At 40.3% G+C, this 26,452-nt stretch overlaps 1 protein-coding gene and 2 long non-coding RNA genes across 5 annotated transcripts in view; 2 read left to right on the forward strand and 1 right to left on the reverse strand.

Moving 5' to 3' along the window:
- The first annotated feature begins 2,382 nt into the window (after window positions 1-2,382).
- On the forward strand, window positions 2,383-3,742 carry LOC144031692 (uncharacterized). The gene is made up of 3 exons (XR_013287583.1): window positions 2,383-2,675; window positions 3,116-3,346; window positions 3,618-3,742. It is a non-coding gene; the product is annotated as an uncharacterized LOC144031692 (long non-coding RNA).
- On the reverse strand, window positions 3,583-5,374 carry LOC144031693 (uncharacterized). Its single transcript, XR_013287584.1, has 3 exons — window positions 4,997-5,374; window positions 4,543-4,629; window positions 3,583-4,461 (listed from the first exon to the last, which is right to left on the reverse strand). It is a non-coding gene; the product is annotated as an uncharacterized LOC144031693 (long non-coding RNA).
- A 1,573-nt stretch (window positions 5,375-6,947) lies between these two features.
- LOC144031516 (single-stranded DNA-binding protein 3) overlaps window positions 6,948-26,452 on the forward strand; it is a 35,274-nt gene continuing 15,769 nt past the window's right edge. The window contains exons 1-4 of one of the 3 annotated variants that reach the window (XM_077538764.1): window positions 6,948-7,162; window positions 15,685-15,757; window positions 17,505-17,566; window positions 21,824-21,908. In XM_077538764.1, coding sequence (XP_077394890.1) covers window positions 7,107-7,162; window positions 15,685-15,757; window positions 17,505-17,566; window positions 21,824-21,908 — 276 coding nt within the window. In that variant the 5' untranslated portion in view covers window positions 6,948-7,106. The remainder of the gene's footprint in view (window positions 7,163-15,684; window positions 15,758-17,504; window positions 17,567-21,823; window positions 21,909-26,452) is intronic. The other 2 variants (XM_077538762.1, XM_077538765.1) reach the window with 2 other exon arrangements.

Here is a 26,452-nt window from a genome sequence, read left to right on the forward strand (position 1 = left end):
GTATAAATAAGGCGTCATAAAAGAAGGGGTTGAGACACGCCCAACCCAATTTTAACCTCCTTGGAAGATAAGTGCCGAGAAAAAGCTGCATGCAAAACATACACGCATGTGATATTTATCCACACTTTTTACATGTGAGCATGTTCTTACAGCCAGACAGTAAGTGCTAAATATTAAGTAAATATTAATATAGTAAAGTAAGTACATTTTACAAGAATTTCTGATGTGAAAAAAACTTTACTAGATTTTTTCAAGTAAAATCAATCCCTATTTTTTCAGTGTACTGGCAGTATGACGATATATCGATATTGCGATAAATCGTGATACTTTGTCTCCCGATAGATTATCGATACACCTACGCAAGTACCGCGATATTTGTAGTTAATATACAGCCACTATTAACGGCTCCATTGTTCGTGACTTATTGAGCAATTACTTGGCGGGCCACTAGGGGGGGCGCCTCATAAGAGTGGTGGGGAAATGGACACAAGTCTTCAGGCGAAGAAGACGCATGAGCTTCCTTTTACTTGTGGAAGACATTTTATCTGTCCACCAACTGACTCACCTCTGTATACGTTTCTATAGAAAATGTGTACAGTCGAGACCGAATTTTTGGACGAGTTCTGAGACATAAAATTCTCTAATTTGTCTGGTTGAAAACCGATTTGGTTGAGAACAGAAGCGTTCTAAAACCGAGGTTTGACTGTATTACATCTTCAATTATGAAGTTTTAAAACGTGTATGTGTAAGACCACAACTTTTTAGTTTTACTTTCTTTTCGTTAACTATTATAACAGCAGTATATGCACATCTGCAAATGTTGAAGTTTAACTCTTTTACTGCCACACGTTATCAAAGAAAAACTTTGATACGAAAAGAGATACAATGCTTCCATCTGCTGGCCATAGTTTAGAGTGTTTTAGATTCCACAACCCATTGACCAGGCAGCGCTGCACTTAGACGTGCACTGAGAAAAAAAATAAAAATACAAAAATTTGTTGATGTTATTTAACGTTTATGGCAATATACGTCGTGATTTTATTGATCGTTATTAAACATTTTTGGCGGTCAAAGAGTTAAGTTAGCCTGTGCAAGTCGCTATAACACTTGTGGAGTTAAGCTAAGGCTCTGAGAATTTGCAGAGAATGGTTTTGATGGCCTTTTGAAGCATATCGTTTTGCGGAAATTGAGGTTGAACTCCAAATAGTACCACTTTTTGGGCCGTGTGTGCGTATATATTCTCCTACGCGCGCACACGCAAGCTTTGTAGCCAGGTGACATCTGTATGCATGAGGCGTCATCTGAGGCTTAACTGGCTTGCTGGAGCCGCGGTGAGCAGCATCTATCATCTCGGCCCCACTGATGAATGTCTGTCCTGACTGGCTTTGTGGCTGAGGGGACGAAGAGGAGGGAGGGCAGGATGAAGATGGCAAAGGATTCGGGTGAGGGGGGGACCAGAAAGTAAGAATAGTGCAAAAATAGACAAGTACGCATGTGTGCGTGCACATGGGGGTGAAATATCAGAGGAAGAAGAGCAGGAGATACAGTAGAAGTCGAGGGGGGGAAGTGGGTCAGAGGAGAGGAAGATGAGGCGGAAGAGAAGGAAGAAGATGGAGAGATGGTACCAGAGGGAGAGGTGAGGAAGAAGGAGGAGGAAGAACTGGGATCAGCGTCACTATACATCTTCACAGCCATACACTATTGTTCCAAATTAAAAACAGTCAATGGAATTGTTTTCATAGAGATGCAACATGCACAGTATAGTTCATTTTCACAATTGTAATCCCTGGAAGGAATACACATGCTAAAATGGTATATATATACATATATATTGCTTTTGTATTAGTTTTCATGGGAAAGTTATTTTCACTGAAGCAACTCCCTTCGCTGCCGGCTGTTTGGATTTTCTAGATTTTGACTGATTTGACTGATTTTGCAAGGCACATGGAATATTGTGTTCAATTGCTATAAAAACATGCAACCTACCAAAACAAAGATTAGATCTCTTCTTTCATCAGGAAAAAAAAGTATATATCTATCCGTTTCCATTTTGAAGCAATTTAGCATTAGAATATAGCTAAGTTTCATCATTATTCACAAATCTGTTTAGAATTGTGGGAAAATCAGCATGGCCCTGGCTGATCTCTTATACTCTGCTCCCACCTGCTGGCCGTTTGTGTAATTACTACCATTTTTTTCACCCATTTTCTGCAGTTAAGAGGTTGCATCAAAGCCTTCTGTATGCTGTAGCATTAAAAAATAAAACATAAAAAATGTATAAATACGTCTTTATGCGACATGTGAAACATTTAAAATAGAACATATAAGTTTTTGGGAGCAAATGAGTTAAGCAAAAGGAGAAAAATACTACTGTATAGGTCGCTTGCACATGTCGTCACTTCCGCCTCGGATTTCTCGTAGTCGCCATGCTGGGTGGCCTCCATTTACGTAGCGATTCGGTCTAACACGTATCTATCACGTTTGTTTTCTGCGTTTAAAATGGTACATTGTTGCTGCATCGTTGGCTGTTCGAACAAAGCCAAGGGGGAAAATGGTCGGTCTTTTTTCCGAATTCCGAAAATAATTAGGAACCAGGGCCTGGAGACAGAGGAGTGCGGACTCCGGAGGGAAGTCGTTACTTTGGGCTCGTGTGTGCAGCGATCACTTTGTGAGCGGTAAGCTTGTTTACCTTTATTTAATGCATGAGGATTAATAACGTTTCGACCGCCCATATATGGGCAAGTTGCTTATGTTTTGGATTCATGAGCAAGCAAGTTCGGTAGTACAAGCTGGCTAGCGGACGTTAGCCGAAAGCTAACATCGAACATTTTCACCCAAGTAGTGCCAGTGCATAGTGTTTACTGCTGAAATTGGATTGATTAGTCTTGGGCTTTTAATGCCGATAACATGTTTTTTGGTGGCAAAATGTAAACTTGGAAAAAAAAGAGACAGAAGGGGCTGATGCAAGAAAACAGACCCCCGGGGGTGATGCAAGAAAACAGACCCCCGGTAGCCTACACATCATGCTAAAGAACTTATTCACGGCCACCCTACTGCGGTAAAATAACCAGTCTTTCCATATTTTATTTGTTTATATATTTGTTTATTTTAACAGGTCGCCCTGCGCCCGTTTTTCTGTCCAATCATCCCGACTGGGCTCCAACATTAAAGTTGGGTCCCAAGTTACAACATCTATGTCTCAGCCCAGTCGGTGCCAAGATATGAACGTGCACAGGAGACAAGCAAAGAAAAGACGACTCGAAGTGGCAGAGAGTTTGTTGCAGTTATGCAGCCAGATGGCTCCAGTAACCTGTACCCTCAAGTACTGCTGACATCATTGACTCTGGTATGCCACTCAGAATTTATTACATGATATATTGTATGCATGAGTGAATGTATGTGTTTGTTTGTGTGTGTACACGCACCTTATATTTTAGAGACATTTGGAAGTGTTTATAGAAATAAGTATTTGCCTGTAGCAATGTTCATACATTAAAAAATGCAACAAAATGTGTACATTTCTTTTACACTGACAAAAAAACTATACTACTTTACTATAGTAAACCTATTACTGGTACCGTATTTTTTTGTGATTTTTTCTTTATTTTTTTCTTTAGGGATCTCATGCCACACCGACTTGATTGCCAATGACATGATGGAAACGAAGGCGAGCATCAAAGCATTGGAGGAGGACAACATGCGACTTTTTGTTTGGCGCTAATAAAGGCAGCGTTTATACAAATTCTATTGTTGGGTTTGTTTACAAAGCTATACATAATACAAATGACAGGATTTGACTCAATGTGCAATATGGTCCCTCTTAAAGTAATGGCATAAATCTCTATTATTTCTAAAAGCACAAAAAATGAAGTGAATAATTATTAGATGTAGTAATTTCAGAGTTAAAAATTGAACTGTTAATTAATGTAGTTTATTTTAGCACAGGTGCCTACCATCCTGAGATGACGGTATGATGTAATGTTGATGGGGTACGCAATGACTTTCATTATGCTATGTACAGAGGAAAAAGTTGCTCTCTTTTAAATTTGTTTAATGTAAGACAAGTACCAGTACTGTGTTACAGTTTTCCCAATAATCCTTGTTTCACACTTGTCACAAAACCACTGTCCTTTTGGCAGTCTAGATTGGCACACTTCAAGTGATATCATTTGATTTTACAATCTGCTGCAGCACAAAAAACTACTTTATTCCGCATCTTTGAAGTACATGAGCAAGTGGTAGGTGACAGCGGCTGAGCAGGAACACTGGAAGTCCACTGCTGATCTAGTAAATGCTCTCCCGAGCAGTTCAGGTAAGAAGGGGACTTTGGGGGGGAAAAAAAAAACTCTGGCTTTTCCAACTGGCCAAAACGAGCGATCTGGATGGACTCGCTCAATCACACTTTGTCCACACCACAAAGTCGCAGAAGTCCCGTCCAGTTAAACTCATCTGTGCCTGAATCTGAAAATATTACAAACATTGTAATGAAAATATGAAACATAGAATTAAATAAGAAACTACAAAAAGTAAAGCCATACATACCTGGTAATACTATTGGTGTTGTCGTGACAAGTGCTGGGAATTGTTGCCATCCGGCACCAGACAGAAATTGGGTGTTGTGACAGCCTCCTTAACCGTGAGATCATAAGAAAAGCTGTCAGTATGCTCAGTAGTTACCATGAACACGTTTTATTGTACTGGAAACTGAAACTAAAAATACGTCCTCTGATAGTGGTTAACCTTAACCATTTAGAATAAGTTGATTAAGTAACATGTAACTAGTGAAAGGGTAGCATTAAATTTAATTAAGCCACGGGGAGGCTGTGCAGTTACTTTTTATTCTTATACGCTCTGCCATATTTGCCTGTTATAAAATTATTAGAAAAACCACATCAGGTAAAGCCAGCTGTGCATGTAAACACAATGATAACAGGAAGCCTGAGAACAAATCAACATTTTTGTGTGCAGAATTACCAACACCATGTGGTTTACTTACGTGCAACAGCAACCGTTTCTTCTGATGCGATGTTAAAGTTTACACTCTGTATCCACCCGCTTACAAAATAATTGTAAGCCTCCAGGGATTTGTTGGCGTGTTATGGAGCATGTTGTCAACACGAGGTAGGGAAAGATGTCCAGAGATGTCACATTTGGCCAGCAAGCTTTCTCCGTTAAAAAAAAAATCACCCTTGGTCAGGACGTAATTAGGATCAATCCCGCCACACAGAGACACCTTCTGCCTGTATCGTTGTTTTTGATCTTCCGGTAAATCGTGAAAATACTGCGAAAATTACATCAGGTTGATAAGCTCTACCGTGTAACTCGCGAGTGTACCTTGTGAACCGGCGGACACCCAATATGGCGCCCGAAGGAAAAACTCCCATGATGCATTACGATGTGCAAGCGACCTATATACACCAATCTACTCTTCTTTCATATTCAGAAAGTATGTTACAAATCATGAAATTTCATTAAAGACATAACGGTAAAGACATTTTGCCATCTATCGAAAAAAAAAATCCTAGTAACAAATAATACATTTTTAATAACACCAGCTAATAATTTGCTCATATCAGTAAAATTTAATTAATTTTCCAAATGAAATTAAATGAGGTATATTTTGTTTTAGTTTAGCTTTTATTAGCTTTATTATTAGTTTTGTTTTTGTTTTTTAAATATGGAATCGCTAAGTATTGTCAAAATAACATCGCTGCTATGTGGAAAAACATCAGTTTTTTTTTAATTTTTGGATGAAACAATGCAGACATCCCAAAAAATTTAAAAATGGAAAAAAAAAATATGGAAAAAAAAACGTGTTTATCACATAGCAGCGTTGTGTTTTTCATATGTTTTCATTGTCAAGTCTTCTTATCGCACCGACTTGTCGGAAGATGTTCGTCGTCAGTCACACACCAACGAAAATAAAGCTGGGCTGCACGCGCTCGCATGCACATCCATCCATGGATGCGCGTGCACGCAAACACACACGCAGTCAGATGTGCCCTTCCCTCAGCTCGTAGCATGAAAACAGAACGAACACATTGCATGTCCCTTGCCTTTACACGCACGCACACACATGCACACAACAAGCAAGCTACTCAACCTAGGCACACTCTTAAAGAGACAGGACGCACACGCAACTTCCACATGGACAGAATTTCCCAAAAAAAGTGAGCATTGTACATGTTTTTTTGTAACTATATATGTATGCATGAAAGCATAAATAAATGAATAAATAAATAAACACAGGTGGATGTTTAATTAAATACACCTGCTAAAGCTGAAGGTGATAGGCCCAACGTTGTAATGAACACAAAATGAATTTGCTTCAGTGCAACAAATACGAAAGCTTAACTTAGTATGCAAACAATCATAGCTAACTGCATGGTCCTCACAGCTGTGTAGTTATCACTATAGCTTCAGGTTGTATGGACAAGTGCTAGCATGGTACCACATCCTTACAGCAAAGCCCAGGAACATATGGACGAACAACCATTCACATTCCTACCAGTTTTGATTCTTCAATGAACCTAAATCTCCCCACAAGATGATCTGAGGCAAGATTCGAACCCGTGAACCAGGTGTGCCAACCATTATGATGCACCATTAAAAAGCCAATTTTGCATGCATATATTAAAGAATTAGCATAGGCACTTCACAATTGTGTGTTTTGTGTAACTAACAACTACACTATAATGGTGAAAAGCCAACTTGAACTTGAGCTGAGGGAGGTGGGAAAAAATTAGACATTGCACCTTTAAGAAGCCCCCACCTTCGCACAACAGCGGGGGCGTGAGCGGAATCCTGGAACAGCGATTGAAAAAAAAAAAAAAAAAAAAAAAAGCAGCAAGCTCCACCACCGGTGGACGGTTTCAAGTCGCCCACCCTGCCTGGACTGAAACCCTGCCTGATTTGTGGGCAATGTTGGGGATGTAGAAAAAAAAAAAAAAGGAGAGAGAGAGAGAGAGAGAGGGAGAGAGCGAGAGCGAGAGAGGGGGGAGAGACAACACTAACCGGGTAGCTATGGAGATAGTAGCTTTCCCCGCTCGCTTTCTTTGACAGGTGTGAGGAGTGGGATAAAATCAAAAAAGTGTCCGCCGAGCAAGATGTACGGCAAAGGCAAGGGAGCTGTGGTCCCATCTGATAGCCAAGCGAGAGAAAAGTAAGTCAATTATCTACTTGTGTGGAAAGGGGGGCGGGGGTGTTTGTTAGCCTAGCCGTGGCTAACTTGGCTAACTACTGTCATTCACATTTTCAAGTGTGGCTATTTACGAGCAATTTTAGCCTTGCTCAGCTAAACCTCAACAACCGCTTTCCCGCCTCTCAAGTTGAGCTTTAAAAGTGCACCCACGATTCGCATGTGCCCCCCTTCCCCACCCCAGTCCGTGCTAACTCAGGCGGCGTTGAGGAGGAGGGGGGTGAACAATGCCTTGTAAAGCCACCCGACTTGCGAGGCTTTGTGTCCCCCACCGGTAAAAATAGATATACAGCTGTTTGCTGGCGTTTGTTTGCACTCACGCCATCATTGTAGCCGAGCATGGTTGCCCCACTTGTCCGATGCCGTTCAGCCAAACCCCCCTCTGTTTGTGCGCCCCTTTTTAAAACTTTGTATTTACCAGTCAAAGATGCCACAAAGTGCCGGTTTTGGTTGTGCCGAACGGAGCCGGAGCGATTTAGAGAAACATCGGCGCGGGGACTGGTGCGCTAGCTTGGGTACGAGCGAACACAGCTGCCGGTGTCTTTGTCTGGAGACGGTTATTCAATAGGGTCTGGTAGTCTTTGTAGTCATTCGTTCAAGATTACCAATATAAGAATTTTATTACCTGTGTAAACTGATTGTCACGTTATTAACTGCCTTAAAATGGCAACATAAATACATTAGTGGAGCCAACCAGTGAACTGGCACAGCGTAGTCTTTTACAGACATGCAGCAAATGGTAAAACTTAATCTCACTTTGAGTTGATTTTTTTTTTTTTTTCATGCTGAAGTTCAAGGTGGTAGGCTATGCCCAAGACCATAACTGACTCAGCATGGTCTCACTGCTGTGTAATAGCAAGTGCGGAAGTTTCAGGTGGCATAAACAAAATCATCTGTAGTTTGGCATGGTATCAAAGCAAGTGCAAAAGTGTAATGTGGCACAAACGAAATTGTCTTTAACTTGGCCGAAAGTTGTGCACGTGCTGCACCCTCAGGGTTTTGCAGCAAAACGAGACATCACTATGCCAGCATGGCTTCACAGCTGTGCAAATGCTTCAAAGAAAAAAATGGGGGAAAAAATGCCTTTCCCGAAGGTGGCAGGAACAAGACCGGCTCCACATTGTCGTGGACTCACAGCCCCGTGCAGCAAGTGCAAAAGTGGTAAAATTGGAATGAGACCATACCTAACTTGTCATGGTCTCACAGCGGTGCAACAAGTGCGAGAGCTTTATCTCGTTTTGAGAGATGTTTATGTTGGTATCTCACACTGTGCTACGTATGTTTAGGTGTGCTAGATTTAAGCCATACTTATTTATTTATTTACAAATTTGACCAGGTTTCAAAGTGTATTGGTTGGGGACCCTCCGAATTTGGCGTGGTAGCGAAGCCCGCTTCCATCTCGCTTCCCGTTTGCCACTCGTGCTTCTACTCCCCGACCTGTGTTGAATTATTGACAGGGACCCGACCGAGCGGCTTCTCTCAGGCGAGTGGAGTGAGATACGACGGGGCGGCCTCATCCATGTTTAAAGATGACTGTCGCTATTGTCAAGACACTTCCTCGGCCGCTTCCTAGGTGTGGCGGTCGTAGGGGTAGCGCGGCCTGGGAAGATTTTTCACTTTTACGGGAGCTAACCAAAAGCTAACGCAGCAGTCTACATCATCACTCGCTGCTCCTTCCCAGAGGACTATAAAAATGAGCCTCCTTTTTCTGGTTATTTGAGTCTGTTCCAACCACTGACTCATGTATAACGCTGTCGTATGTAGAATCCTACCAATATGGATTTTTATTTTTTTATTTTATTTTTTTAGGCCGATTACGGTATTTGGCAGAAAAAAAATACAATAATCGATTAATTTTAAAATTATATAATGAATAAAATAACTTGCACACAAAAAGTATTGACGAATACTTGTTTATGAAGCAACTAATACATTTATTATTTGATTTAGGAAATAAATGCCATGCATTTAACAAAATTGAAACAGTTGTCTGAATTGATATTTGAAAAAAGGCCGATGCTGACACTCATCAAAATTGATCTATCCGTTTTTCTTTATACCTTCACTTCACACGTCATCTTAACTTCTTTCCTCTCCCCAAGCTTCCATGAACTTGAATAATGCAACAGGGCAGGTACACGCAAACGCGCATGCACGCCGTCCATAAAAAATTCATACAAGGACTTTCATCCACCATGTAAACATGAATGAAACGCCCCATTTTTTTTTTTTTTTTTTTTTTTGCTGCTTTGCTGTAGTTTAAATCCTCGATGAGTGGATGATTGTGTGCGCAGGTAAGCGCTTCGTGCATGTAGCCCAAAACGGTAGTGACCTGCAAGTGACAGTGTCTTACACTCTACACCAGCGGTCACTCGGAGCTTTGTGACCTACAAATTGCAAGGAGCTCGAAGGAAAGTGGTCAGATTCCTGTGGCCATGCGGTCAAGTGTGTATATGTGTGTGTCAGAGACTTGTGTGCGTGTCCACCACGTGTGCGTGTGTGTGAAAGGTTATCAACAGTACTGCAATCTTGGTCTTTGGTCTTGGTCTTTATTTGAATCTCAAATTTGTCTGTGTGCATATTTGTGTTAGAATCTCAAAACACCGGTGCCTTGAGATATAAGTTAATTTCTTTCCCTGACCACGCTCGGAACTTAAATCGCTCTTATGTGGAATCATTTTTCCCATTGAAATGAATGGAAATTATATGAATCTGTTCCAGCCACAGTATAAGAATCTCTCAGCCGCACTAAAATGTAGTTAGCCGCAACCTCGTGTTTATGAGGCTAAATCTTTAGCCACATTTAGCTAGTCTTCATTGCTGGAAAGTCAATAAGCTTTAAGGATGTGGGCCCAATTAAGACCACCGAGTCTAAAGGTGCAACAATTGTATCAGTCGACAATTTTTTGATTTTCAAATGAATCGAAAACTTTTGCTCATTGATGAATCCTTTAGGGCCAGTGTTGAACTTAAAAAGGTCTAAATCATTTAATTTCAACCTTTTCAACAGAAATTATATGATTTCGGTAATGCTTCATGAAAGCAGATGGATTATTTTCTTCTATTGCAAAAACATTCTGAAATGTTATGGACTAAACCAGTAACTGAATCATAATCAGTTTAAGGGGGAAAAACATGTCAATTTAATCCGTTACAAAAATCATTAGTTAGGTTTCCATCCAATTGTTTCAAATTATTTAAGCGAATTTTGTGAAAATGCGCAAAACGGGCGTGTGACTTATGCCCTTTTCCATCTGTTCTTCTTTTGCAAATATTGAGATCAAATTTTTAAGCGAATTTTGTGAAAATGCACAAAACAGATGTGTGATTTATGCCCGTTTCCATCTGTTCTTCTTTTGCAAATATTGAGAGGGGACTCCGCCCCTTTAAGTGGTGGCACTCCGCCCCTGTAGGTGGTGGTATACACCATAGAGATGTGATCCAGCAGTAATTTAAAAGAAGAAGACCAGGAAGTGACTGCGCCGTGCAATGACATTGTGTGAGTTTGCCTTTGTAATTCTTGATAAAGTAAAAATAAATAAACTGTAGCGTTTCTTTGCTGCTTTCCATCTAAAATAGCATTAATATTCACTTCTTTAATTAATTCCAAAAATATTTCTGTTTTGTTGTCCACCCAAACGTATCTTACTTTATCCTCCAACATTGCTTTGTGACGACAAACATACGTGTGACGTAATATCCGGTCAAAACGTGCGAAATGTATTCGTTCTTGCCAGCGGTTATTCGCAAAATAGCCATGTTTCCATAGCCAAAATTCGCATTTTCCTTTTTTCGATACGCTTCAAAAACCACCCTCTCTAAGCATAAAAACTTTTCTGAGAATTTTGGACCCTTTTTCGAATTTCTAGCGTTTCCATTCAGTTTTATTCTCGCATTTCTTTAAAATTCAAATAAAAATGGGTGGATGGAAACCCAACTATTGTTACTTGCAAATGTCATGTCGCGCAACGTGAAGCAGCTGCAAAAGTGTACACTAAGTGCAACCTCGATTTAACACATTCACTGCCAGCCCAGCAAAAATGCATAATTTGACGTCTTTTTCCATCAATGGCAGTAAATGTAGGGGGTTGAGTTATCTGTCAAAGTTGATTAAAATTAGAATTGAAAACGACTTTAGTACAGTGCAATATTACTGTACTGTGAATGAACATAAAAAAGCTTGAAAGTGTTTGATGAGTTTGAAAGTTTATTCAAATGTATTCAAAATTGGGTTCCATTGTTACAAGTTGTCATGGGTATGACAGATAAAGTCACCTGCATCACTTTTGTGGCAACCTTTCGAGACATGTCGGAGAACCTGTCAAACGTGGGAAGCTTGCGTCACAGTGGTGAAAAACATGTTTGGTCACCTTTCATGCAGATGAGCAGGCGCTTTTTAGTGTTTCTTGAACAGGGCAAGTTTGAATTCATCCGTCCCTGAGTGGGGAAACAACCTGCCAAAATAGCATCTGGGCATAAATTATGATCGGCGCCGGAGGCCAAAGCGGGATGACTCATTGGCGCTGATTGTCATCAAAGCGTGGCTAGCGCAACCTTTACGTTCATCATCGCATTCTCTCGAGTCGCGTGGCGTTTTTTGTTGCGGTGAGCCGAGCACAATGCAACCTTTCTTGTGTGTGCGGTTGCTCTTGTCATCACCTCAGGCTGATGCATTTTACAGCCAGCACTTATTTGTAACTTGGTTGTAAGTAGGGCTGGGCGAGGAGGCTTTTTAATTGATCTTTTGTTTATACAACCAGCAAATAATAATGATGTTCACATACGATTGATGGCTCACATTAACTACTGGTGCTCAGGTACTAAAGCAACACCAGTCTGTTTCACATACGCTGCATATCGAAACGTTGCTGTTGTTTCAGACGAGCTTCTCTCCTTCTCGACGGCCTACCTCAAACTCACATTGGCTTCAACTCCTCAAACAAACATCAAAGATGATTTGAGTATGAGCTGGGGTCTTTGCTTAAGTTTCTCGGAAATCAGAGCAAATATTTTGTAGAGTGATCAGGGGTGACAATTAGATCTGTCAAAATTAATCGAGTAATTGATTAGCAAATTAATTGACAGCTATTTTAATAATTTTTCAATAATTGCAGCATATCAACAGTAATTTTTTACTGATTTTTGTAGTCCTTCATGAAAGAATCTTATATTGTGTTTTTAATCAAAATAATACATTTCCAAACATCTGTTTTTGCAAAGTGTTAGCATAATACAACATTAATCCCCCTCCGCCCCTTTTTTTATTTTTATTTTTTTAATCACTATACGAATGTGAAGTACGAAATAAACAATCACTGATATAATACAGTAATCAGGAAAATAAATGTTTTTGTAATAACTTTAATGCAAAAATAAAATTAATCCGATTAATCGATTCTTAAACAATATTCGACGGTGATAGCACTAGTGAGCGATAGAAATACAAAGACCAAAAATGCTAAAATAAAAAAGAAAGAAAGGTGAAAATAAAAACTGATATAACAAATGTAATTCAAAAATTAAATGTAAAAAATAAATATAAGTGGAAATAAAATCAGTCTTGAAAAAGTAATTGCATATTAAATCACAAACACAATATTTAAGAAAACATATTTTAATCGCTCAGCATGTCATTATATTAGTAGTAAAAGTGTAGAGCAGAAGTTTGTCAGTAACATTTTTTTAATTTTTTTTATTAATAGTAAAAAAAAAAAAAAAAAACTGTTCGTACATGTGTAAGTACATGAAAACTTGAAGACTTGCACCACCTCAAATTTTAGGATCTGTCTGCAGCCCTGTGCAAACTTCAATAGCTGACACAGCATCAAAGCAACCCTTGACATACAGATTATGTCTAAATCACATTTGATCAACCGGCCGGTGACCGATGGCAGGGCTACTTACCATCCCTCTCATTAGGCCGGGATTGTCCCGTCAAGAGGTCTTTCCACCGAGAGCGCACTGTCATATCCGCGGCACGCCGCCGCTCGATTGATGGTCCATTAACGGCCTATTAAACATGACGAAGCGAGGGAGTCTGGGAGCACAATGTCAGGTCAATAAGGGGGTTTCCCTACTTCTCAGCATGACTCTGTGCCTGTTAATAGATTTGGTGTGTCCCCTGGTTTAAAAAAAAAAAAAAAAATTGACTGTAGTTCCAGACCTCTATTATTGTGTTCACGACCTGAATCAGTTCATTATTAGCCGGTTAACCATGTTGTTACGTCTGTTTTTTGGGAACAGCATTGATGCTCCACCTGGTAAATGATACTTCATTTTTTGTAGCAATTTATAAGGACCTCAAAGCGCTTTTGCATTTTTAACTACTCATTCACCTAATAATATATTTAAATAAATAATTTAAATAATAATATTTATTTATTTATTTATTTATTTATATATTTATCCATCCATCCATTTTCTTGACCGCTTATTCCTCACAAGGGTCGTGGGGGGTGCTGGCGCCTATCTCAGCTGGCTCTTGCAGGTAGGCGGGGGACACCCTGGACTGGTTGCCAGCCAATCGCAGTTTATTTATTTATTTATTTATTTATTTTAATGTATGTTGATGTGATAGAACATATTTTTACAACAAATCTCAAACATAACTTATTGACTCCCAGCCATTTTCACTGAAGCAATCCCCTTCACTCCCGGCTGTTTTTACTGGATTTTGACTGATTTTTGCAAGGCCCACAGAATATTGTGTTCTACTGCTGTAAAGTATCTTCATCATCAGGAAAAATAAGTATGTTTCTATCCATTTCCCTTTTGCAGCAATTAGCATTAGAATATAAGCTAGGTTTCAGGTTGATCTCCCTTACTCTGCTGCCACTTGATTGATTGATTGATTGATTGATTTTTATTTGGTGATAACATACAACACAAACTTCCAATCACTCAGTCAGGTATCACCGACGAGAAAAACACAATAAAGCCCGAAGGCTTATTTCCATTGTGGTCCTCAACACATAGCATGACAAAAAAACAGAAAACATAAATGGACAACATCATTTCATTAACAAAGACTAATAAGATAAAATTTCAAAGGTCAAACATCCATCCATCCATTTTCTTGACCGCTTATTCCTCACAAGGGTCGCGGGGGGTGCTGGCGCCTATCTCAGCTGGCTTTGGGCAGTAGGCGGGGGACACCCTGGACAAGTTGCCATCCAATCACAGTGTAAAGATCCACTCATTTTTAATTCTTTTGGCAATTGGTTCCATTGTACTGCTGCACTGTACAAAAAACTGTTTTTACCCATTAGGGTTTAAAATATGTACGGGACAAAATCTGTTGAATACTGAGGAGTTTGCTAGACGAGCGAAAAATAATTTTGCAGGTACTTAGGAACCTTGTTTGATATCTTAAAAGTAAGCAGCATTTTCATATAAATAATGCGTTTCTCTTATCGTTAACCAATACGTATGAGGATGGATTTTTAGGATGACCCTAACGAGCTTATTCTGAGCAGCTTGCAGTTTATTCTTTAAAATTTGTGTAAGACCGGTATACCAGGAGATGGCTGCATAATCAAAGTGGCTCTGTATTAGCGACCCCACCAAGATATGAACTTGCTGGCCGTTTGTGTACTAACTACCATTTCTTCAATCGTTCTTTGCAGTTGAGATGCTGCATCAAAGCCTTCTGTATACTCTAGCATAAAAAAACATAACAATAAAAACGTCTTTGGGGCACTTAAATCATTTAAAATAGAACTTATTTATACGTTTTTGTGAGCAAATGCTTTCACTGAAGTTTAGATTTACAGCAGGCTTTTTTTTTTTTTTTTTTAGTGTTTTATATGTGCTGTTTGGGCAGATGCGGGCGTGTATACGTCACCTATCATTATATATCAGTGATGTCAAGATGACATTGATGATAACAAATGATGATGATCACAGATCTGGGCATTTACAGTGCACTCTCATTGATACATCATATGATTTGTATGCACATTTGTTAGAGGCCTGGTTCTGAGAATATCAGATTCCATGCATTTTTTTTTTTTTTTATCTTTGTCATTATCCTCATTTGAATTTGACACAAAAAATCTGAATTATCACTTGAAACATGCAAATCCAGCCTTCATAAGCCAAGTCAAAAAGGTTTCATACTGCAAAATTCATTTGAATGTGAACGTCGCCAGCAATTACAATTAATTTAGTACCTTTTGAACCAAAAGAAATACGTCGTCAAAACTTAGTCTTGTTTTGACAAACATGTCAGGACGTGTACTACAAGAGCCAGCAAAAAGCCAGTAATTGTTTTCCTCTCAATGTTTATCCCTTAAACAGTCACAATCGCTGGATGCTAAGTTTCAATCCCAGACAAATCAGACTTCTTCTTTGTGAAAATGTTTACGCTTTGTTTGGTGCTGACAAGCCATCTGCGGAAACTCCTCTCGCTTTGTACGCCCACCATTGCATCAAATCTCTGCTGCAAAATAATTCGTTTGTGTTTTAACGTATTGTTTGCATTTCAGGTTGGCGTTGTATGTGTACGAGTACCTGCTACACGTGGGAGCACAGAAGTCAGCACAGACCTTCCTATCTGAAGTAAGACTTGGCGGGCGGGCGAGGTGTGCTGTGCATTTTTCATGAGGACACCCGATAACGTTGCGTCGTGCTTTCCTGGCGCGAACGCCGTGTGCGATCTCAACTCTGTCACACCCGATGCGAGCATCTCGGTTTGTGTTAGGAATTTAGCTTGGCCAAACAAACAAACAAAATGTCACGAGTAGGAAGTTGTTGTTTTTGTCTTTTTTTTTTTTTTTTTTTTTCCCCATTCTTAATGTCCTTTTGTCACAAGTGTTTCAAAATTGCTCCATATGACATTTTGGAACTCCTACATTGTGATATCAACAGCAGAGTTAGTGCTCTTTTGGCCCTTTTCCACTGCTTGTTACCAAATCAGCTCGCCATTGAGGCTTTTCCATTGGCTGAACCAGTTAATGTAAGGTGCTATTCAGCACCTTAATTCCGCTATTAAGCCTTTTTTGGGTGGCCCTGCCAGAAACGGCAGATTAAAACAATACTGAACAATGAATATTCATATTATATATACCTAGGGATCGTTCACATTTGAACCGGTACTGTTCCAATACTCGGTACCTGGGAATCGATACCGGTACTCAACGGTACTGATTTTCGGTACTTTTGTACTCTCTCTCTTTTTTTTTTTTTTAAATGTATTTTTCGTTAAATTTTATTTAATTGTTTATTTATTTATGTATTTATTTAGTTTTTTATTTGGGTGGTAGTAAATGTTCATCATTGTTCATTTAATAGTAAAATATTTTAAACAATCAATTTAACAATTACCTTTGAATATATAAAACTTGACAAATAAAAAAAAATTTAAAAAAATTATTCAAATGAGCCAGAGAGGTAACCTGGCAAGAGTCAGATGGATATGTACGCTCCACAGTAATTTCGTCGGGAAAAGACGGGACATTCTGTACAATATTTTGAGCTGATTGGACGATGCGACGATCTACACGTTTGTTTTAACCAATCACGGCCACAGGTGAAAATTTCATCTTCGTTCATGTCGGGGGGGGAGCACGAACATCTTACCAGATAGAAATGCACGAAGTGCATCTCGCTGTTCAACATTCAACAAGGGAACGGTGAGTAATTCTGCGAGAACAGAATTAATTTCAGCGTCTGTTCGTCCATGTTAGGTTTGTTTGTTAGCCCCCGCGTCGGCGCTGACTTCCTGGTTTCGTCACAGTTGCATATCCCGCCCCCAAACACAATGTCGCTCTATGATTGGTCCGAACCACCAGTGGTTTGGGAACGGTGGTTATCTGCGTAAGCGATACAAGATGTATTCTCTGGAGTTTGTGAACTCAAAAATACCGCGAGAATTCATCTTGCGAGAGCAAGGTCACGAGAGAGGCATAGTAAAATAGTTTTAACATTTTACAATTACTGAATGTATAATTACCGTACTAAACGTAAGCTAATATTACAATAAACAGAGTGAATCAAAGTTCTTTGCAATGAACAACAGTAAATATACGGATGACATGCATGCAAATATGGCGATTAAGGCAGCTGCTTAAATAAAATAGCCACATTCTCCACACCCCAGTATATCGATATTGTGATTTAAAACAATACTTAACAAATTTATAATAGAGATTTAGTTAACATTCCGAACCTCACCACAAAGAGCAGACCTGTAATCCCATCTTATTGTAGATATGGCTCTGTCGTACCCTATTGTTGCTTGACCCTTGAACTCTGTGAAGTAACCCTGTTGGTAGTGACCGTGAGTCGTTTCGCCTTCCTTTCCCAGATCCGATGGGAAAAGAACATCACATTAGGGGAGCCTCCTGGATTTCTCCATTCGTGGTGGTGGTGAGTATCACGGGTTCCACTAAGCTTGTTGCACTTTATTGCACTGCTTCCTCTTAAAATGTAATAGAATAGAAAAAAATACAAATCAGAAAAATTTACATGCTGTATTGGATTTACAGCGCTACTCAATGGGAGCGAGCCAAATGAGAACAGAACTGATATGAAAAAATTTATGCTGTAACCGACGTTTTGTTGTGATTTAAAAAAATAAATAAATAATTATACCGTTGGTCGCCAGGAGTGTGCCAATGTCTCAGGTTGACCACACTTACTGACGGTGTGGCCCCGCGACCCCCGAACCCCCTCCCGCAATGTCCTCCCATATCATAACCCCGCCCACCTACCTTCGCTCCCCGTCCTCGTCCCTCCTCCAGCGTTGCATCTTGCATTCACCTCCCGGTTCCTGAAACAATGGATCCAGATGGTTGGGAAAATGAATGGCCTCCCCCTCCTCACCCTTTTGTACCCCCCCACCCCACACACACTTCTCTCCTTTTGTTCATGCAGCAAAAGGGATTCTTCGCAGATTATCGCGTTGCATTCCAGTCTCCTTTTGTGCCACCCGTCCACAGCATTTCCCCCCTCGCGCCCTCAACCCCTACTCACTGTCATTTCTACCCCTGGCTAAGGTTTGACCACAGCCGGTCTGCACTTTTAACAATTCAAATCGGCCATTTTGCTCATTTTAATCAGGACCAATAGAAAGATATAAAAGTGCTTTCATCAGAGATCCTTTTCCCATTCCTTGTTATGATGAACGGCATATGGGCTGCATCCTAAGTGGATCGAAAAGATTGGTCGCTGCTTACATTCACCACAGTAGAGTTAAGCAGATTGTTCCGAGCCGTGGATTTAAGTCAAGCCTAATCCCAGCTCACCTATACAACGACTAGGGCGACGACACTCCCGGGACTTGGCCGTAGCCCAGAGTAAAGAGTCTGAACCCGGACCCCGGGGGAGGGGGCCGCAATAAATTAGCTCGCTCAATTAAAAGCGAAGCTGTTTTACACGCGCATATATTAGCTCGGACTGTTGAGTCAATGCGATTGGCATTGGATGCTAAAATTTCCTTTTATTGACAGTTTAACGCACATTTAGGTTTAACGGCCTTTTTGCCCAGCCGTTGCTTTAGGAATCAGTAAAAAACTTACAACCATTCTGTTGTATCCAGAAAATAACTGGATTTGTTCTTTAGATAGAAAAGTAAATGAAGTATATTTATGTATCGTTTGTCAATTGTAATATTGTTCTATATGAAATGTAATGTAAACTAGACAAAGTGAATGCTGAAAGCTGAATGCGAATAAAATATTTCCCAAGCGAGATTTGAACCAACTCACTTGCATGTCTCCGTAACGCCAGGCAAGTATTTAACATGAGAGCCAACTTGGCTTGATGAAAATCATGGCTAATGGCCTATTTATATGTAAAAGTGTTATGTGAAAGTACCCTCCATTCATTTAAATGGAAAAATTGAACTAATGATATCCAATGGAAAAATGCAAAAAAATAGAATAAAATTCACGCAGTAGTGCCACCTAGGCACGCAGCACCCGCCATTTATTTCGATGGAAAAGTGGAACTAAGATAGTTGGTATTAGGGGTGTGAATTGCCGAGTACCTGACGATTCGATTCGTATCACGATTCACAGGTCACGATTCGATTCGATACCGATTAATCCCGATACGAATTTACCAGTCGATTGTTTTCATTCAAATTTAGAAAATACTAATCAGTAAACTTGTAGAGTGTAAGATTTGTATGAAAATGTATTATTTATTTATCTGAAACTTCAGTCTTATACAGGTTGTAATCTGTTTCATGTTTGAACAGCATTAAAATAAAATATTAAGGCTTAATGTTCCGTTCATATAACATTCTTCCATGCTTAAGGTGTGAACCCTAACCCGAAGTAAGACGTTTTGTTGACTATTTTTCCATTAAAAATGAAAGTTTAAAAATCGATTCAGCCGCCTAGTGAATCGATTCGAGAATTGCGCGATGTAGTATCGCGATATATTGCCGAATCGATTTTTTTAACACCCCTAGTTGGTATATATGTAAACACATAGCATAATTGCTATGGATACATTCGCAATGTATAGTCGGAGGTGGGATTCGAAAACGCGACCTCCTGGTTACTGGGCAATGCATTTTACCAAGTGCTCCACTGAGCAGTGGAAATTGGGTGTGGAAAGTGGGACTCAGAAAAAGTTCAATGTTAGTCCCATTGAAAATGATTGGGGGAAAAGCTGATATTTAACATTAAATTATGCAAACACTATAAGTACTGTGAAATCAGACGATATATTCCCAAGATGGCGTGAATTTTTGAAGCAAGTTGAAATTTTGAATGGTGTAAATCTGAAGTATTATGTGGGAGTTATTACATGGCAAAAAAGTGTGGAGAATAAAAAGCCGAATAAACAACATATGTGGGAATTCTGAAATAAATAGGAAGTTTGGTTTATAATCAGATACTGATTGTTCAACAATAATTCAAAACATATCAAAATGACAGCAATACATTTACCAAGAGAAACTGAATTTAATTTTAATTGACAGTGTTAATCATGGATGCTCTGTGGTAACTCATCAATGTACATATTGCAAACAAACATTTCCTGTAAAATTATAGACTCTGCATAGACTTAAAATTGTGTTTTGGGGGGGTAAAATGTCAGAAGTGTAACTTTTAACCTGGGTGGGTGATTCTGCTGACTCATGATAATGAACGCCGGGGCTGGCGGCGCACCATCAGCAATATGAAAACCCAAGGACGTGTTTTTAATAGCTACTAAGGGGATGGACAGAATAATAATTCAGAAAGGTTACAACCTGGGTTAACTTGTGGAAAAAGAAATAGGATCTCACGGTCAATCCTTCCATTGAACTTGCGTGAAATGTAAATAAGCACGTTTGCATTGTCTGAACTGGACTTGGTGACTTAGGTGGAGCAGTCAGCAGTTCTGATACATGTGCTTGCGGATCAATCGACAGTCTTAATTTTTATTTTACAGACCTTTTCGACATCTATCATAATAGGACACGTGGAAAGTTTTCAAGGATACATGACTGAAATTAAATAGGATATTCTGCCGTTTTGGTTTGAAAAAGATCATCTGTGCTAATTCCACTGCTAAAATTTTCTTGAACTGATGCGAAGGAATTCACCGTTTATTCGTTTTGGAGGAATCGTGATATGTTAGGGAAAAAATTGTCGACACAATAACAATAATGGAACAGAAAGTCAACCATTTTAGTTTAAAGTGGTCATTTTGAGGCAATTTCCAGTCTTTCTACTTTGACAGACTCCTACTAGGGAATTACCTTAATGAGTCCCTTTTATTTATTTATTTTGCCTGTACCATCCAATGTGGTCTGGGACATACAGTAGCGATCAACTTTTATGATTATTTTGAGGATTCACCATTAAAAAAGGGATGCATGGGCCCGTTTTTGTAGCCTAGCTTTGCTACCGTCTTGTGTGACCAAAGGTGTTTTATTAGCATCCTTAAGCATGGATATGCATGCCAGCCGGGGCATCCCAAGTGCACTCTGACCTCATGGTAGAGTGAGGTTAAGTCGGATAATTAGTTGACTTTTTCAGATCAAAACATCCATAAGTTCACGCAGGTTGGGCATGGCCGTCTGCAATTAGCGGGTCATGCTGGGGCGGAGGGATTGTCGTCTGATTGGATCAGTGTTTAACCGCAAAGATGTTTCGCCCGGTTCCTAGCGCGTTCGCTCCCAATCGATGCGCAAAGACTGACTTTTAGGACACGTTTCCACGTTTGGCTGCCCAAATAGACTGGGATTGAAGTTTTTATCGGCGTGCTTAATGTGCGCGTCGCAGCCTGTTTGAGTGTTAAGTTCCATGCCTTCCTCACTCTGGTGCAAGTACGAAGCGGGGTTGTCTGCGAGGTGTCCACAGACGCAAGTGTATTTACGGTGAATGAGAGGATGGTCGCGGCGGGCATCACGTCCCCCTTCACGATGGCTCTCAAGTGCGGAAGAGGTTGTTTAAGAGCACCTCATTGATAGCGAGAGAGTGTCTGTTTATGAATAGCTGATACCCATTTGTTTATACAGTGAACTCTCGCTATTGGAAGGGGTTAGGGACCAAGATACGAGGATCAGGACTAAAATGGCGCTTAGTGATACTATTGGGTGTCTCATTTTCTCATTTTATACATTTGGCAATTATTTGTTCACTTGACATGGCCTTTAACTTTCCCGTGTCCTTGCTTTTTCAGTGTATTCTGGGACTTGTATTGTGCCGCTCCAGACCGACGGGAAACGTGCGAGCACTCCAGTGAGGCCAAGGCCTTCCATGACTATGTAAGTGATGCGCTTACTCTGGCTATTCAGTGTCATTTTCTCACCTAGACTCATGCTTGGTCCACCGTATTTTCAAAAGGGAGTAGACATTTCATGATTGACACTTAACAGAGACATATCATTTAAAACGGCTCCCAAGTGTCTTAATTAACATATCTGTGACCTGTTCAAAGAAGCTTTTAGGGTTTACCGTGTACTGTGTAGTCACTTGTAAACCGTTCTACAATCCAGGTGATGTAAAACAGTCCAAAAGTAGTGACTCAAAAATTTGAAATTCTCAGTAATACGATGTCAGAACCACAGAAACCCATCAGTAGAATCCCAGAAAACAAGTTGCGTTCTACAAAAAGTGCCTGGAGACGATGTCTTGTGATTAGAAAGCGTGAAGAAGTCACTCTAACTGTAACGTCTGCTGCGTAAACATCATATGTTACGGTGAATGCCATGTGGTCAAGACTGGGTGCGCATGTCTGTTTGCGCATGTGTGTGTATGCGGTATAGTGCAGGAGATAATGGAATAGAGTTCTAATCCAGTAATCCCGGCACTGGGTAGATGCTAAACCAGGGATTTGTGTGTCTGTGTGTGACTCTGTGTACCTGTGATATTTTGTCATTGTTTGTGCTAGTGATGTCACGATATCAAAATTTTGACTTTGATACTCTGCCTGCATAAAATACCTCGATACGGGTGCGGAAATGGTACACAGCAAAAAAGGTGTGAAATAATAGCTGACAGCGAAACACCTTCAAATTTGTTTTATTTGTATTAATTCAAAAAAATAATGTGAGGATACTAATTAGAATACCTTTGATTAGGGATTTTTGATACCACTTTTTTTTCCAGACAGATACCAGTGCTAGTACTCTTCACTACTCAGTACTCACCGATACAACTAGTACTTTTGATACATAAAATCATATATATTTTCAAATTACATAAAGAAAGACATATCACATAGCAATTTTCCTTAAAATAGTATGAAGTTAATGGAAACGTTCTCTGATCTTTTTTCCATGTGTTCATAATGCATATTTTGTATGGAAGACACAATAAAAGTAATAAATAAATAAAATGAAACAAATAATCCAAAACCCCGATATTCGGGTTGTGAAGGGGTTATTGACTATGTACCGGTAAATGTAGTCATTGTGATTGTTTGCAGAGGCGGCCAGTAGCACCATGTTGGCACCAGTCCGCCGTGGACTGAGGACTGACGGAATCTTTGAAACTCTGCGCTTATTCCATCTGACGGAAGCGATTTTCGGCCGTCACAAACTTGAAAAGTAAAGACGAGGGGTAGTAATGGTATAAGAATTTATATTTTTGCGTGTCTAAAGTGGTTCCAGCTGTTTAAAATAATATTTTGCAGTGTTCCCTTGCAAACAGTTTTTGACTGACGGTGCTAAAATAGCGGTGACAAACTGTAATGTAGCGGTTGCGGACGCGTGTTTAAAGTAATGACGACGAAGTGTTGGACTGATGATAACGGACTGGCAGGCCGGCGACTGGCCAATGACAAATGTTTACTCACTGATTGCTTGTGCCTGTGAAATTTTGTTTTTAAGTTTTGTGATTTAAGTTTAAATTGATCGTGTGTGTCAGATATTGTGATTGTGCTAATTTTGTAATTGTCATTGTGTGTGTATGAGTGATTGTGTATTGCATGTCTGTGTGTGTGTAATTTAATGACTTGGGGCATGGTTGGCAAGCAGCCTGTACAAGGAGGTGGGGCGGAGAGGCTTACAAGCCCGTGTGCGTGCATGACTGTCCGACATGGTCGCTCACTGTCTGTATCTCACACTGACGAAGCCAAGGAGACAGGCTTGGTTTAATTTTGGCTCCGGACCCCCTGAGGCCTCTCTACCACCCCACCCCACCGACCCACAACACCCCCAAGCACAGGTCCTTTCTGCTGGTGGATGGCTCAACAAGAAAGGAAAGACTTTTGTTAGTTTGTCTTATCTTTACAAGAGTTTAGAACCGGTTTAGGGGCTGCTTGGTATTTATGAGGCGTTATCCGGATGATGAGATGAAGGCCTTTCGGGGGCTCTTTCTTTATCTTCACTATCCTCAACAGTAGTTTATTGATGCTAGTTGGCTTTTTTTCCTGTGTGTGTGGTAATTACAGTTTGTATGGGGCTAGATCTGGTCAACAAAAGATGCATTTGGTCCTGCTGGAGGTCTGCTCTTTACAATGCATTTAATCCTTTTGATTCCACACGGCTTGTCGGGAGTCCTCGAGTCTTCATTCATTTAAATTTGAAAGGCCTTCACACTTGGAATCCACTCAAGTGAGAGGCTGTTGATTTGGTGCTTCTGTTTTGGTTAGCAACAGCATTTTAAAAATGGGCTTAGCAGCTAAAGGCACTGTCCTCCCTTGAGTTTTGCGATTAACTCTCATTGTGTTGACACACAATGTGAGCTTTTGAATACGGAGCAAAGGACACAACATGAAAGTTTCCATGCTTAAGTCCATCTGAGAGACTCTTTAAGTGCTGCTGTTTTGGTAAGCAACAGAGTTCAAACAAGGTACTCGTTAATTGACTCTGACGTGATGTTTCCACCAACAATTTTACTACAGCGCAAGGGCATTTTTAGGGCTGAAATGAAGAAAAATGTCAAACCAGAATCTTTGCCTCGAATTTTTCCAGTGGTCATTCTGCCACAACCACTATCAGTATCAAGGATATCCTGATCACATGATTGGGCCTGATTCTGACCACGTGATCAAGATCGGGACATCTCTATTCTCTACCTACTCATATTATTGTAGACTCATGCACCAACTCCGTTGGGGAATAAGTTGACATGATAGCGTTGATCCAGGAAGAAAGAGTCCGTAAAAGACAGAGAATGTCGAAAGTTTGGGATCATTACTGCAAAGCAGAATTAACATCAGGAAATACAGCAGTTGTCTGTCAAAAATGTCGCCAAGAAATGAACTAATTGCATCCAGCAGTGGCTACAAGTTGTCTTAGTGGAAACGAAAGCTCCTGCTTTCCAACTCCTCTTAACAGTGTCAGATATTCTTTTTTTTTTCTTTTTTTTTAAGTTTCACGCTTTTGTATCCCAGTCTTTTTCTTGGCCTCTGTGCCGTCTCTGTGGAGTGTGAGCTGAGTGGATGTTGTGTCTGCGGCGTATATTAGCGCCGTCATCCGTTTTGTGGGTGTGTGTTTGTGTGTGTGTGTGGGTGTGCGTGCGTGCGTGCGCCCGCCTGCCTGCTTTCAGCACCCAAACCCTGTGCCAGTTTTGAGGAGCAGCTGGGCTTTCTGTGTGTCCGACATAGCGTCCCCCGCATCCTGTTGAGCGCAATGGCTGTGTTTTGACTGGGCTGATAAATAAGCTGGTGCACGGCAGTCAGCTCTTTTTGAACTCCCTCATTCAAAACACCATCCTCTCTCCCCCACCTATCTCTTGCTCTCTCTTTTTCTCTCTCTCTTTCTCTCTGTGTCTCTATGTGCAGTAAGGACATCGGGTCAAGGAGACGGCGATGAGGTACATATCAGTGTGAAGCAGAATGTAGATTAGTAGCCTCTCCAGGCAGGCACTCACAAACACGCACAGACACATATATTTATACCTCCTCCTTCCATCTCATGTTTATGTCCCTGTTTTTATGCCTGTGAAAGGTATCAGGCACAGGTCAATAATGTGTTGAGCACTATTGATCCGTCCAGTCTTATGGCCCTGCACGTGAGATGGAAAGTGCCTTTTCCTTCCATACTGTGTGCTCTTACTAGCGTGGTTAGCTTCATCTTGATCGTATGTTTATAAGTCATATTAACTTGTCTCATTCAAACATAGCAAAGTGTAGCCGTGCGTTGTAACCAGTGCGTTGACGCAGCATGTCAACCCACAGAAAGCTTTTTTTTTTCCTTTAACCTCCAAGATCACACTCCGTACCCTGGCCAGATGCATACTGGATGTTTATTTGTTTTTTTCCCCTCTTTGGTCCCATTTTAAATCCATTAAAAGAAAAGAAATAACCAATCAACCAACCATTTGTGTTCTGTTGTACTAGCCTTATACTAGCTAGCACTAAGCTAGTTTATCTCTTGCCCAACGTCCGAGTTTGCAAACTCTCTTACATTTCTTCCTAGCCGGACAAATATTCCCGTACAGTACACACGCAACTACTTCTGAGTGTCCGCTGGAATGTAGCGCGACATAGGGAGACGGACTGCCATCCCAACATTCCTCGCTGACAATATACTATGAAAATTCTGATTCAGCGTTCATTTTCAGTGGCCCATTCGTTGCGTCTTTGAAGGGGAGCCACAGACGACATGAGCACGTAAAACGTTTCGAAGACGCCGTGGAAATATTCGGGGTCGCCCACCTGCAGCTGCTTGAAGTGATATGACTATTCTTCTTTAAGCGCAAGTCTATTTGATCATGTAATATAATAATGGACTAATCGTTTAAGCTGAATCATTTATTCATCATCCCCCTTCTAATTGGTAGCAAGTCTTCACCAGAGAGAAATATAACATGGCAAGTTGGGTCCGCTGCAAATTAATTGAATTGTTTGGCGTTTCAAAGA

The sequence above is a fragment of the Festucalex cinctus genome, chromosome 12 (genome assembly GCF_051991245.1).
Source record: "Festucalex cinctus isolate MCC-2025b chromosome 12, RoL_Fcin_1.0, whole genome shotgun sequence".
NCBI classification, from domain to species: Eukaryota; Metazoa; Chordata; class Actinopteri; order Syngnathiformes; family Syngnathidae; genus Festucalex; species Festucalex cinctus.